Genomic DNA, 15,056 nt, shown 5'->3' on the forward strand with positions numbered 1-15,056 from the left:
GTTTCATCCACTTGGGTCTTATAATGAAGAATTTCGAATTTTGAAAATTTTTCACATTTTTGCAGTTTCCATGGAAACGCACATTTTGAACCATTCCATGGTGCCTGCAACTCTTCACCTAAGGGTCCTCTATATAATAGAGTTCCATCAACTTTGGTCCATTGGATTTCCAGAAATCTCCTGGACAAAATGTGTGGAAGAAAAAAAAACAAAAAACAAAAAACGTAGAATAACAATACGTCACCCCAACTCCGTTGAGGGTGCCATAATAATAATAAGAAAAAAAAGAAACAAACAATAACAATATGTCACCCCAACTCCGTTGAGGGTGCCATAATAATACAGAAAAAGAAACAGAGGAAAAGCAATATGTCACCCGACATTGTCGATCGGGTGACATAATTAACAGCGCCATACAAACAAAGACAAATCAAACAACAGTCTATAAAACAAAAGACACAGCAACATAAACCCTACTTAAACCAGTGTAATCTTATCTAATTAGGAAAGAATAGAAAAAAATATGGAAAACACTTTTCATATTCCTGAATTATTAGAGGCATGTATACGAAGGCGGATTAAACCTTTAAATGTTAGTTTAGCCTCTCACTTGTATGACAGTCGCACTAAATTTCAACAATATGATTGCATAACAAACACTCGAAATGAGTAAAATGTCCAATATTTTTATACAACATTCAACATTATGTTATAATCTTAATCACAAATCAACTATGTAAACTACAACAAAAAAATATGGCATACATACACTCTGACGACTAGACAAAATTGATTGACAGACATACAATTAAATGACCAAAACACAACATATGCACAATAAGGCAATGGCGGGATGAATAAATAGTGAGCATCACTAAAAGGATATTATCAAAAATAAACTTAACTGTACAGGTCTCTTTGAGATAGAACAAAGAGCATTACGACAACATAATTAAGAAGATAAAATGTATTTAAATCGTAATCTATGTCAAATAATATGGATCTTTTGACAGTGCTTCTTTAAACTTCCACGTATCATTGCAGGACAAAATGAAGTACCTCCTGTCGACCCTCTTTGTATATGGAGTTTTTTTTCTGTATCAAGTGAGTTAGTGAATTGATAATAACTCTCAATTATTGGACGACAGAATTGATTTAAAGTCCTCCAAATAGTTTTGGTTTTGGTGTATTAATTAGAGTTAGTTGCGTAATTTGCTATTTTAATTATGATCATTATAATCATCACATTTTGCAACGATGTATGTTGAAGAAAAAGTCTCCGAGACGGTCTGAAGCACCACAATATACTATGACAACAGTTTTTGATAAATAATATAGTCAGTTTTTTCTGGAATAACATTCAAATATATAACATACATAACATTTGTTTGGCTTTTTCTTTTTCTTCAAAATATGAAGGTATAGTCTTACTAATACGAGTTTAAATGTTAAGTTGTGTCATGTTTTCTTTACAAAATAAACTATAATCATTATGATCATTACTTGTGGAGCAGTATCTGCTTATTTTCCGGCACAACAACAACAAATCGGCTACTAGGGGTGCACAATTAGTACCCATTAGAATACCAATTGTATGTTGAAATATGAATCCTCCAAACTCAACAAATATATTGTCGATAAAAAAAGTCCAGCATTTTGATGATATCATCTTCAGTATATTTTCTAGTAAATTCAGTGTGGTTCTTCACAAAATATGAATTATTGTAACCCATAACAAGAAATTTGTATCTAAGATTCCCATTTTTATAGAAAATCTGTTTAATGAGATGGTGGAGTCGATCTTTCAACTGAGCATAAGACATAGTAGTGCAAAGGGTCGAAAAATCAAAAGTCTTTATGTTGCTGCAAAATTGCAAAGATTGTGATCGAAGATTAAGCAGTAGATCTTTCGATTTTTCAAAATAGCAAATAGTTATCCTTCTGTTTATCTGTTATGTTTGTCTAGAAGCGAATTGTGACCACTGGTTCCAGTTCAGTTGCACAATTAACGACATTTGCATTGAAAATTATCAACGGTGCGATGGGAAAAACGACTGTATAGATGGTTCTGACGAAGAACAGACTATGTGTAGAGGTAGGTACATTACATCAAAATATTCAAAGGAAATGTTGTATATCAGTGTATATTTATAAATTGTCCGATGTGTAAGATATATATTAACCATATTACCTAAATGTAATAAAATATTTACTTTTTGTATGAGGCTGAAAAATTGGGGAATGGAGAGATTCTTCCAAGTCCTTCAACAGTTTTTTGCCAATTACAAGAAAGTATGTATTTTTATGACATTGGCCTTATATTTTTTTTATACTGAAACTAACATTAAAACATTGATATCCTTTTTTTTTAAATCGAAACACAAAGGTTCAACTTAGGTTCATCCCTTTTTGAACCCCTGATTGTGGAGAAAGTGTTTCATGATGAAATTAGCATTGCACAACACATAGATGTGTTGCTTTATTTAGGAAATGAAAACAACTATTTGCAGTGAAGTATTTGGCAAAACCTCTCGGAACTTTGGGTCGTCAATGCTCTAATACTTTGTAATTTATGGTACCATTTTTTTAAGTGACGTTCAATTGCATGGACAAATAATGGAACAAAACAAGCAACACAAAATAAGGACGGTTTGACAAGTTGCGTAGCGCACATATTATATTGTTTGAAAATCAACAGTATCAAAACTTGCACACGCAAAACATCAAATTTATATTACAATACATGTTCCAACTGCAAAAATGATATGCAATGTGTAGATTTATACCGATTTTGTGATGGAAAGAAAAAAATACGACGAAAAATAAGATGAATATATAAATTCGCATGGTAGTGGTCTAAATATTTATAAAATAGAAGTCAACAAACATTTTCCTCTCCTGGAACTATTTCTGAAAAATAAAGATAAACACACCTGCTTGTGAACGAGAGTCGGGGGATGCTAAAGACATATTAAAACTTCATCAGTCGAAGACAAACTGTCAAAGCCAAGGTAATATATACGGAATGACGACGAATATTAAAACAAAAGATCTATAAAACAAACAAAGAAAACTAATTAAAATGCAACCAATACTCAAAAATATCAGGTGCTACATGTAAATACGAATACACGTATTCAACATTTTGTCGGAGGCAATGAATTTGCTGATGTATATGATGTACCAATTAACAAAGTAGAAAGAGAACCAGAGTCTTGTAAAATCTTTATCAATAAAGCTTGGATTTATTTTGTTTTACAATTTTTTTTTATCAAAATTGATACACTTATACAATAAATGTACAACAGACAGAACAAAAACTAACAAAAAATCAGCCTTATAGACCTCACATTCAGTAATCTTCTTACAGCAATCGAATGTTATGAAGAGCACGTCAAATGTCAGAATGGGTTACAATGTGTGGATCTCAGAGATATCTGTGATGGTGACAATGATTGTGCTGACCAATCAGACGAAGATGAAAACTTTTGCAAAGGTAAATCATAATAGATCATGGAAAAAGAAGTCAAATTCATTTCATCTGTGTTTTTTTCCGTTTATACGTTTTAGTGAAAAATGTATGATACAGTAATTTTTTTATTGTGATAAACTGAAACCAAATACACAAAAATGACATCAACGTCATCTGTAACATTTGGAGATATGCCAAGTTACCTTAGAATCATTCATGTATGAAAGTTTTTTTAGCTGAAGATCTAACTTATATAGGATTATATAAAGGATAGTTAACAAGTCTCAAAACATTATTTTATTTAAATATAAAAATAGATATGCAAATATTTTGCCAGACTTATTATGTTTCTTAGACTTTTTTGTCTGCCCGTTCAATTTATTTTCATATTTGTCTTTGCACCGTTTATATTTTCCTTACCAAATGCTTGCTGTAATTTGTATGTTTAATATAAGTTCTTATGCCAAACATTGTCAATTGTCTCATTTCATATGCATGTTACATTTCGCATCACTGCGTGAAAAACTGTAACAAATATTATTTGACTAAGACAACGCCGTAAACCACTTTAAGTTTTACAAATGATTGCGGATATCCTGTTTTTTTTTCACAACCTTCTAAAGTGATGGAACATTCTAACTGTTTCAACAAAATAGGAAAACAGTTACAACCCGTACAGCTATTAACAATTGATTTTACATTAATTTTGATTCTTCCACAGTCTAAGACAGTTGTGCAATGACGGTAACTGATATTGACAGTTGATTTATCTTCCATAAGAAAGTCATGCAATGATGGTAACTGCTATTGATAGTTGTTGTTTCGTCCACATTGCTAGATTGTAACAACATTACAGAGTACGGGGCAATTAATGTAGCAGAATATGCTTATCCCTCGGAGTAACTGAAGTTTTCCCCGGTTTTGATTTGGTTCATGTTTCTTATTCTTTCATATGACTTGATTAAACTGTTGTATACTTGTGTTTGTCTTTAATTGTCTTTCTTCTCATTTAACCATGGTGTTCGCAGTTTATTTTTGACTTATTAGATTTGAATAAACGATATATGCTGTTACAGTCTATTGATATAACCGACAGGAAATAGTTGTATGAGTACGTCTAAAATTATCATTTCCTTCTAACTTTATGTTTCATACAGCGAATAAATGCCCGGAGTACTTCGTTAAATGTAAAGATGATCTCCAATGTGTTCATGTCCTTGAACTGTGTAACGGTCGTCGTGGTTGTCGAGATGGTTCTGATGAAAACAAAGACTTTTGCAACGGTAAACTACAAACAATAAATATGTACTCAATTTATACTTTTATTCAATACCATGAATAGTTGAAGAATTTATGAAATCGTAAAATATGAAGGCACACATAACAAGGGTAAAACACTTTCCTTAGTACTAAGCATTTAAGGGCATGTCAGCTCCAGATCTCAATTAAAATGATTGAAAGATTATGTCTACATTATATAAAATTCAGAAACAATACCTGCAGTTTCGGGTTTCGTATCATACTATGCTTTATTTTGAAATTTACAAAAATCGAAATAAAATTAACATGGTAAAGTATAAAATGTAAGACCATTGCATTATGAAAACCCCTTCTCAAAGGACGTTGATTTTCAGATTTGTTTTACAGAACTCTTGTGCTTGATTATATTAACGTTGAAATGACCCTACTAACGCAAGTATACAAATTGTGAATATTTGACCTACAAAAACGTTGTTATTACAGCATACAAATGTGAGGAAGGATTAGTTAAATGCAAAGATGGTATTGAATGTGTGAATTCCAGGTACAAATGTGATGGAGACTACGATTGCAATGATCGGTCTGACGAAGATGAGGACACTTGCAAAGGTAAATAATACATATAAGTAAACTGTGCATGACAAAAATCTGTACATATATTTCAGATTAAAATCAAGTTTGATTGGCAATTTTTCACTTAGTTCTTTTCAAAATTCTTTTTTATACATTAGCGTAAGACAAAATAGTGTATATGTGAACGTTAATTTAACACTCAAATTAATTTTCTTAAAATTTACAAAATATGTATAGGTAATGGAGATCATTACAAAACGACTGACTTGTGTGCGTGTACTGTATGCTTACAACAACACGTATGTTCTATTTATGATTTGAATAAGTTAATTCAAACATTTCACCTAATTCTATTTTTAACTCAGACAGTAACGTTACAACGAGACATGATAGGTACTTCACAAAATAATCTAAAACAAAATTTTCAAATTTCTTTTTGATTAGATGTGTACTCATTCTAAAAATAATTTTGTATTACTTTGAATATTTCAAAATAGTTACTTCATACTTTAAGGATGACTACGTGTTGTCGTTTTTCTTGAACGCTGTACCCATTATATTGTGATCTTTTCCTTTCAGAAACTAAAAGATCGTTTAGTGATTTCTTGGGTTATCGCAAAATGGAACGAAGATTACAAAGTTGAAGATTGAAACAACTGGATGCTGCAAGCTTTTGATTTCTGTAATTAAATGTCCTTCTCCAAATTATTGATTTTATACTTATAAAAAAGAAAACAATAGTATTCTTAGAATCCATTGAACTTTGTATGTTAAATGTATTGAACGAGTAGCAGTAGGTTTTGACGAAAAAAATCAACGGATAATTTAAAAAAAAGTATTTATCTAATGAAAGCACGTGTTTCTTAATTTGTGTTAATGGCATATATTAATGCATAAACAATCTCGAGAACACAATTGCACGCCAAATTAAAACTGATAATATCTATAAAAGAAGATAAGAAAAACAAAACAAAAAACAAAACAAAACAAAACGAAAACAAAATAAACAATAGGCCTTTCATTTTGTTTTGTCTTTTTTAATCTGGTTATTTGATTACTTTAATCTTATAACAGTCTTTTTGAAAACTCGTATTAACACAGATCAGCGAACATTATAAAGACGTCATATTCGGATTTTTAACCAAAGAAGAACTGAGATCAAACGAACCACACGTTGAATAATTTATATTATACAATAGGTGTACAAAGGGATAAATGACGAAGAATTAGAGAAACAAGTTTGATTCAATCGCAATTGAAGAATGTTTCACGGAAGTATTGCAATCTTTAAAACCAATGATGGGATATAAAAGCAATTTGCTCTCGCTTCTGCAAAAAGAAAATAAAAAACACGATAAGATATTGAGATAAATCAAGAACAATTCCAATTATAGGACATTGTATTACTCTAGGACAACCCAATGACGTAATACTTTAAATAAAGCTAATAGCTTGATCATACCTATCTTTTCGTAATGCGTAATATATAATTTAGAAAGCAGCTTCAACAAATCTTATAAAACCTTTTGTCTTAAAGAAAGCAAAATGTGCTACATATAACTTATTAATAACAAATGAAAATTCTGGGGAGATTGATTATCCGTCCAATTTGCAATATTTTAGAAGAAAATGCCTGTATCAAGTCAGGAGTATGACAGTTGTTATCCATTCGTTTCATGTGTTTGAGCTTATGATTTTGCCATTTGATTAGGAATTTCGTTTTGAAATTTCGTCGGATTTTAGTATGAAATTTTGATGATTATATTTTTTTATATATGAAAAAGAAGGACACCAATCTACAAACATTTGTTCTATTTCTTTTCAACATTAATATAAACGATCAATTATTAAACAGGACCCGAAAGATAACAAAGGGATAATTAAACTCAAGAGTCGTGAAAAAAAAACCCATTTCAAAACCAAACAACAACCGGGGATGAAAGTATATATTCGATTTTTTCAAGTGAGTTTTCTTTCTTTCTATGGAAAGATTTTGTATGAAATCTTAGTTGCAAGTCGGACAACAGGATAGCATATTAATATTCATTTTAATCCGGATTATTTCTTGGAATAGCGATACAATCCACCAAAAAGAAACATAATATATTTGTAAATAGTCCATTATTTTCATGATATACTTTTCAGTGTATTGAAGGTTTTTTTCAAAGTGTGTGTTTCCTTGACCTTACACCAGAAATGTATACCTACGATTATTTCGATCTCTCAATCTGATGATCATTCAGTACATACATCGATAAATTAAAAGTTTTGATATTACTGCAAACTTGTCAAGAATATGTTTATTTTACCACCATTAGAAATGCTCAAACATAAACAATAAACATAAACAATTTGTAGCGAGCGATGCATGTTATCTACAAAATGTAATATGTGCTGTATTATATATCATGAATATACAACATAATTAAGAAATAATTGATACAAGCCATACTTTATTGTAGTTTTAACATGAATAGGCATTATCTCCGTAATTATTTTTGCCTGACAGGGCTTAAATACCACGTATATAATCCCTACCCATATTAAAAAAAGTAAAATCACAAAAATACTGAACTTATTGGACAATCTTATCGGAAAGTCCAATATCACATGGCAAAATCAAATAACAAAACATATAAAAAACGAATGGACAAGAACTGTCATATTCCTGACTTAGTACAGGCATTTTTAAATGTAGTAAATGGTGGATTAAACCTGATTTTATAGCGCTATTCCTCTCACTTTGATGACAGTCTCATCACATTCCGTTATATTTACAATGATGCGTGAACTAAACAGACATAATATATAAAAAAGTCAAAATATGGCAACAGCAATCATCATCGAGTAACAATTTTAAAAAGAACAATTTTACAGAACACAAAATCATCTATCTACAAACACATTCATTAATTGGCGTGTCTGACGTCAAAAAAATGTATACGTCACATATATTTGTCGTTCAATGTATATACAAACAATTTTAAAATATCACATAGGCAATGTTAGCATACAGGGTTAAAAAATCAGAAGTATGTGAGAGTTAATTTCAGAAATAGACCGAGATATAAAGTAGTCCAAAAGTTATATAGAATTTATAAGAATCCACAAATAGTTCATTCGGCTACGCAATTGAATAATTTTGACGTTTGTGGTTCAACGTATTTTGTAATTGATAATAGAAATATATCATAATGACATAACATAGAACAATATCGTACTGACGGGATCTTTTAAAGTACAGAGTCACGTTATAAGAACCAAAAAAATACAAAAAGTCGCATATACAAAACACACCAGCAAAAAGGAAAGACAATACAAACACATTGACGGGATGTTTAAGTACCGAGCCACGTTAAATGGATATCATTTTCTTTGACATATCCCTGGTTCATCAACTTTCTACTCAGACACTGATGACGTTTTATAAAGTCTGAGTAGGAGCTGCAAGCTCTTGAATATCGAATAAGTTGGGAAATATATATCACATATGCAGGTGAAGTTGGTATATTGCTACTAAGGTGGGGAAATTTATAATTTCAAAATTAAAATCGTCTCGTTTGTCATAGATTCTGGTACTGAGATGACTGTGTAAGTCAAATTCGAGATATAAGTCTAAAATGAGGCGGAAGAAGCCGTGTCTGTTGTTCTTTTAATTTCTAGTTCTGGGGGATATATTAATGGAACCAAATCAGAAAAGTTCGGATTGTTTATTGAAAGAACATCATCAAGATATCTGAAAGTGAAATTAAATAATCTGGCTTCTTTGATCCTCTTGTTTTTGACAAGTGTCTGAGGATAAAGGAACTCCGATTCATATGAAAAGAAGAAGAGATCGGCAAGAAGAGGCGCACAGTTTGTTCCCATAGGAATGCCGACAATTTGTTGGAAAAGTCTACCTCCAAACTCAACAAATATGTTATCAAGAAAATCCAGCATACTGACCACTTGTTCTTCTGTGTAGCATGTTTTACCTTTCTGTTTGTCACTATTAACGAAATATGCCTTATGAAATCCCAAAGTAATACATTTATAGCGTATGCTACCATTTTTATGTTGAAAGGCATTGTGGATTATTTCTGTGAGGCGATTTTTCATTTTCACATGTGGAATGGTGGTATACAGCGTTGACAAATCAAAAGTTTTGATGAAACTAATTTCAGAGAAAGACCGAGATTTAAAATTGTCTAGAGGTTCTTTAGAATTTTAAAGAATCCACATATGGTTAATACCACTACGCGAGCAAACAGTTTCACAGTATGTCTGAAGACCTTCTTTCACTGCGGACAGAATTTTAGTCAATCTAATAGACAATTATTTAGTGGAACATGAAGATGAGCCAGCAATATACCGTTGTTTGTACGGAATTTTATGAAGCTTTAGTATCCAATACAAACAAGGTGGGTCCTCCGATTTGGTGTTCAAAGTTATGTTTATTGAAGCCATGACGGACTTATGATTTGCTAAAATCTCATCCTTGTCAAATGATATGTGATTGTATGTGTGATAACCTGAGTTCTCCTTTATACCTAATTCATTTACAAGACATTAGTAGTAATACGATTTACATACAAAGACAATCTTATTTGAAACTTTGTCTGAAGGAACAATAACATACTTATCATGAAGAGATGATAGACGTTTCATGGCCTCTTTGTCTCTGAAAACGGACTTTGGTCGATCGTTCACACAGTTTTTATCATAGTTTTAACCCATTCTGACAAAGTGTCTAGTTCAACTTCTTCTCGCTTAGCTCATGCTCTAAACTACAATAAAGTATAGCATGCATCAATTATTTCGATTCTGATTAGGACAAATATGGTAATTTATATGACTGATATGTAATTTGTGTAGGCTCAATGATGTTCAATAATGATATAAAACAGGACACTAACTTGTTTGATCTACTGAGAAAAATATTTGAAAAAAAAATAAGTAAGACATGATTTAGACACACTTTGATTAAACATATGCAGAACTTACTAATCGATTTCTGAATACTGCTCTATGTTTGGTCATAAAAAGTATATGTATCTTTATTCGGATATACCTTCTTCAGGAACTGTCAAACCTCAAAATATCATTTCAGTGCACGTATAAATACATTAGCATTCAAAGTGATATGCACCGTCATTTATAAGTAAATAATTCTTATATTAACTTTTTTGAGAGTTGAAAGATGGGTTAATTTTTCAGAACTCGTCAATCGATTTTTTAGAAGGAACACACGTTTTTTTTAATGATACAACCAATCTCAGTAATTGAGTAACGAATTGCGGTTCATTTGGTTACATTTTGAGATTGACGTATAGAGCGTCGTTATAGTGAATTGCATGCCTTTTCCGGAGTCATTTGACTTGATTGATGAAAGCTTGCTTTCAAATGACATCTGTGAAGGTATGACAAAATATCTGATAAGTTGTTCAAGGTAAATACCAAACAACAAACGGCATTAACTGTATTTTATCTATATCACGTCGCCTTTGTTTGTACAACTGTTCTTTCGTATGTATATATCTTATGTAAAGGTTAAATGACTACAAGGCAACATACAAATGTATGGTTGATAAGTGATTGAAATATTGGACAAACATGAAAATGCATGTTCATGCTCAATAAATGTTAATGGTGCATGGATGGGGTTTAAGAAAATGTCTTGATATGTGCCAAATTATTCATTCATTGATCAGTTATTATTTTTAACATTGCTTTAGTCATTTTTATAAATTTCCTGTTTAGAAAACTTTGAATTTTACGATAAAACTAAGGATCTTCTTATCCCAGTCATAGATTACCTAAGCCGTATTTGGCACAACGTTTTAGAATTTCGGATCCTTAGTGCTTTTCAACGATGGACTTGTTTGGCTTTATAAATATAATTTGATATGGACGTCACTGATAAGTCTTATGTAGACAAAACGCGCGTCTGGCGTACTGAATTATAATCCCGGTACCTTTGATAACTATTTAGCTATATCATTATAAATCCATAGTATAATTGTGCTCTGTATTATATTTTAAAATTTAGATATATAATAGAAGATGTAGTATGATTGTCAATGAGATAAATCGCCACAAGAGTTCAAATGATACAGAAATTAACTGATATATGTATCCGTACGGCCTTTAGTAATGAACGAAGCCAAAACCGCATAGTCACCATAAAGGGCCACGAAATCACAAACTGAAATCAATTCAAACGTGACGGCCTAATTAATGTACAAAAAAATTAACGAAACATAAATATGTAACACAGCAATAACGAGAGAGAGAGAGAGAGAGAGAGAGAGAGAGAGAGAGAGAGAGAGAGAGAGAGAGAGAGAGAGAGAGAGAGAGAGAGAGAGAGAGAGAGAGAGAGAGAGAGGGAGAGTGAGAGAGAGAATCAGAGAGAAAAAAAAAGATTTTCGAAAAAAAATTATTTTAGTTTGTGTAAATCTTGATAAAACAATAGTCTTTTGTTGTTATATATTTTAAACCCTGTACCACCGTAGTCAGCTGGTGCTGTAATGGTGATGTAAAATCCTGACTATTGAAAAAATGAATAAAAAATAACAGAAAAAAACACAAGAATAACGACAACTACTGATTTATAAGCTCCTGATTTGGGACAGTAACGCCTGCATATGGCATATATATGTCCAAATTAATAAGATATTCACGAGCTTGTATTTCCTATCACGATTTCTTTGAAGGAGGGTTGCTTATCACATGGAAGCTATTAAACCAAGAGTTCCAAATGGGGAAGTTTAAATCATGCCTTCCTTAATTTTACGGAAGCTATCACCAATAGGTTGGCCGTTATGGATTATCCGTTTCACAGATTATATCGGATATTTTTCTTTATGTCTAACAATCCAGTTCCCTTTTCACGAATGTGACCTACCAAATAGGCTTTTTATCTGGTTTGAAATAACATAAGCAACACGTCGGGTGCCATATGTGGATCAATATATGATTGTCCTTCTGAAGCACCTTCGATAACCCCAAATTTTTGGTGGGGTTCAAGTTACGTAGTCTTTAGTATTCTATGTTGTGTCTTTTGTACAATCTTTTTCTGTTTGTCTATTTCTTTTTTAAGCCATGGCGTTTTCAGTTCATTTTCGATCTATAATTTCGAATGTTCCTCTAGTACCTTTTATTTGAAACAGCTCACGATATGCAGACAATCTTAAATCTTTATTTTCTTTGTTCTTTCTATGTGACGTCATCAGGCATGGTCGGTGTATTTCATGACGACACAATATGAATATCCGAGAAACAGAGAGATTTTACGTCATAATCAAAATTTGACAAATAATGAACTGTGATCAAAGTTTCAAGGGATTAAACTCTTGGCGCGACGTTAAGAATGAATGCGTGTAATTTTCCGTAATAAGAAACGTAATGTGGATTTATCGATGCTCCAATTTCTGTTTCTCCCGCATGCTAACTTCTACACCATTAAGGTTAGTGCATTTTATTCTAACAGGAAAACAGTCTAATAAAATCATATGAAATAAAACACATTACTGTTTTTGTGAGATCTTCAACAACATATCGTATAGTGAGCAATATCAAGACGACTGACCCTTAAGATGTAGCAATATAATGCATGTCCATTATCATTTTTATTATCATTCATCATCCATGATTTGGTCCGGATCCGATTTTCTGTCATTTTATTACAGCATAGAAACCCAACGGTATTTTAAAACTAATACCGAAAATTGAGGTACACGAAGAGGTAAACTTCCTAACTGAACAATTTATTCAATGTATTAATGTTAAACAAATAATGGTATGCCACTAATATTAACAATGATACAACTTTAATAAAAGAACAAAGTTGCTATTTCCTCCACGTAGCACATATTTTATCTAACTAAAGGCAATAGCCAACAATATTTTTATACGCCCGTAAAATTGTTGACGGGACGTATTTTGGTATACAAATGTCCGGCGTCCGTTTGTCCGTCGTAAACATGGTACAGCATATTATCCGAATTTCAATAAACTCAACATTGTGGTTTTCTCATGATGGTTCAAACCTTTTGGAGAACTTTTTGAGTTACAGGACTTTGTAACTAGAACAGGGGTATGTTTTTTTTTACAGTTCGTGCTGTATCACAAAAATGATTTATGATTTTTGCTTAAAACTGTACACACTTATATCAATCTGAAGATCTGTATACTTGGGGATGATTCAAGTTTTATTTTAGAATTATTGAGTTTATAAAAAATAAGGAGGTTTTCACATGTCGCGCCGTTTCTCAGAAACTATTTATAATTATTGCATAAAATTTCACATACTTGTTAGTTAAAGGATTCCTAAGATCTGTATACATTTTGTGATGATTCTTCAATTCATTCTTGAGTTCTTAAATTTTTATTGAGCTTGAATTTGGTATCATAGAACACATGTTGTGATATATAAACTTCCTTTCGAGCAAAGAATAAGGAATGAGTCAGTTTATACTTAGCATGACTTCCTGTACAACCCACGTGTTATTTTTAAAACATGTATTATGTTTTTTTCATAAGACGACGGGTGTATCATGCGCTCAGAGCGCAGCTGTTTATTTTGTTCTTTAATTATTATTTTTGTAAATATATCAGAGAAATGACGGAACGACAGCAAATACAATGCAATTCCCAATATAATTAATATTTCTAAATAGCATTACTCTTTTAAAAAATAGTTGATATGCACTGATTTTCGAACGTATCCATACGCGATATAGAAATTTGGCAAGAATTGTACACTTGAAAAATCTTATTAACCAGAAGGACCGGAAGGACAGACAGAGGAATGACCGTGCGTAATTTTATGTACCGGCAATGTGTCGCGCTGTGGTGAAAAAATATTTATAGTTATTTACCAATTAAATTACGCAATGAAAAAAGTATTTGGATTTAATCGCAACAAGCAACCCTCTCCCTTCTCTCCCCCTCCCCTCCCCCAGAAAAATTTAAAACTGCGGAGAAAGTATATAATAGTACAAGATTATAAAAGTGACTTGCTTTGAAATCGTAATTTATGTGGGTATAGTGTGGAAAGTTGGGAGAGGAACAACGACACAAAGCAGGGGGAGGGGGCTTTGTATAGGTAATATGTCCAGTCCTCTCGCTATTAATTCAATCGTTTTTGTCAAATCAAAAATTTCAAAAATTCAAAATTATGGTATAGTTTATCTGTCTGGACAATAGCATCCTTTAGCATATTGAAGATTCTCATTTATAAGATTTTGTTTTTGTTTTCTGACAACATAAAAAAAGATGATGTGGTATATAGCCAATGAGACAACTCTCCACAAGAGACAAAAATGACACAGAAATTAAGAACTATAGGTCACCGTACGGTCTTCAACAATGAACAAAGCCCATACTGCATAGTCAGCTATAAAAACTGTGAATTTAAAAACTGTTTAGAAGCCTCCCAATTTTATTCAATTTTAATCCTTGACCGAATAAAAGTTAAATTTTATAAATAGATGTGAAATTCTAAAAAGTGAATAAGGGATTTTAAGGAGTATTGTAATGAAACAGCAGCCCACCAAACAAAACAATACGAAAAACAACATCTAGAGTTCAACATATTGTATGCATTAATACACGAGTGTGTACAGTATATGTACCTTTATGTCAAGTTCTAAATTGCCGAGTCTTTAATTTTAAAAGACGTAAACATTATCAACAGTCCATAATAACTTTTATCGAGATATTTCTGACACAGACCACAAACAAAGAGATGTATTATTGATTCACATGATTT

At 31.7% G+C, this 15,056-nt stretch overlaps 1 protein-coding gene across 1 annotated transcript; it reads left to right on the top strand.

The window, feature by feature from the left end:
* Positions 1–1,972: 1,972 nt before the first annotated feature.
* Positions 1,973–6,040, top strand: LOC143055377 (uncharacterized). The gene is made up of 5 exons (XM_076228512.1): positions 1,973–2,095; positions 3,371–3,496; positions 4,630–4,755; positions 5,216–5,341; positions 5,885–6,040. Exons 1-5 carry the CDS (start codon positions 2,086–2,088, stop codon positions 5,947–5,949), a joined length of 453 nt encoding a protein of 150 aa, XP_076084627.1. The 5' UTR covers positions 1,973–2,085; the 3' UTR covers positions 5,950–6,040.
* The last annotated feature ends 9,016 nt before the right edge of the window (positions 6,041–15,056 follow it).

The sequence above is a fragment of the Mytilus galloprovincialis genome, chromosome 12, assembly GCF_965363235.1.
Source record: "Mytilus galloprovincialis chromosome 12, xbMytGall1.hap1.1, whole genome shotgun sequence".
Classification (NCBI taxonomy): domain Eukaryota; kingdom Metazoa; phylum Mollusca; class Bivalvia; order Mytilida; family Mytilidae; genus Mytilus; species Mytilus galloprovincialis.

Coding starts and splice junctions, on each gene's coding strand:
- LOC143055377 (XM_076228512.1), top strand. Junction 4,756..5,215: donor AAACAAAGACTTTTGCAACG/GTAAACTACAAA, acceptor TTGTTATTACAG/CATACAAATGTGAGGAAGGA. Junction 5,342..5,884: donor AGATGAGGACACTTGCAAAG/GTAAATAATACA, acceptor TTTTCCTTTCAG/AAACTAAAAGATCGTTTAGT.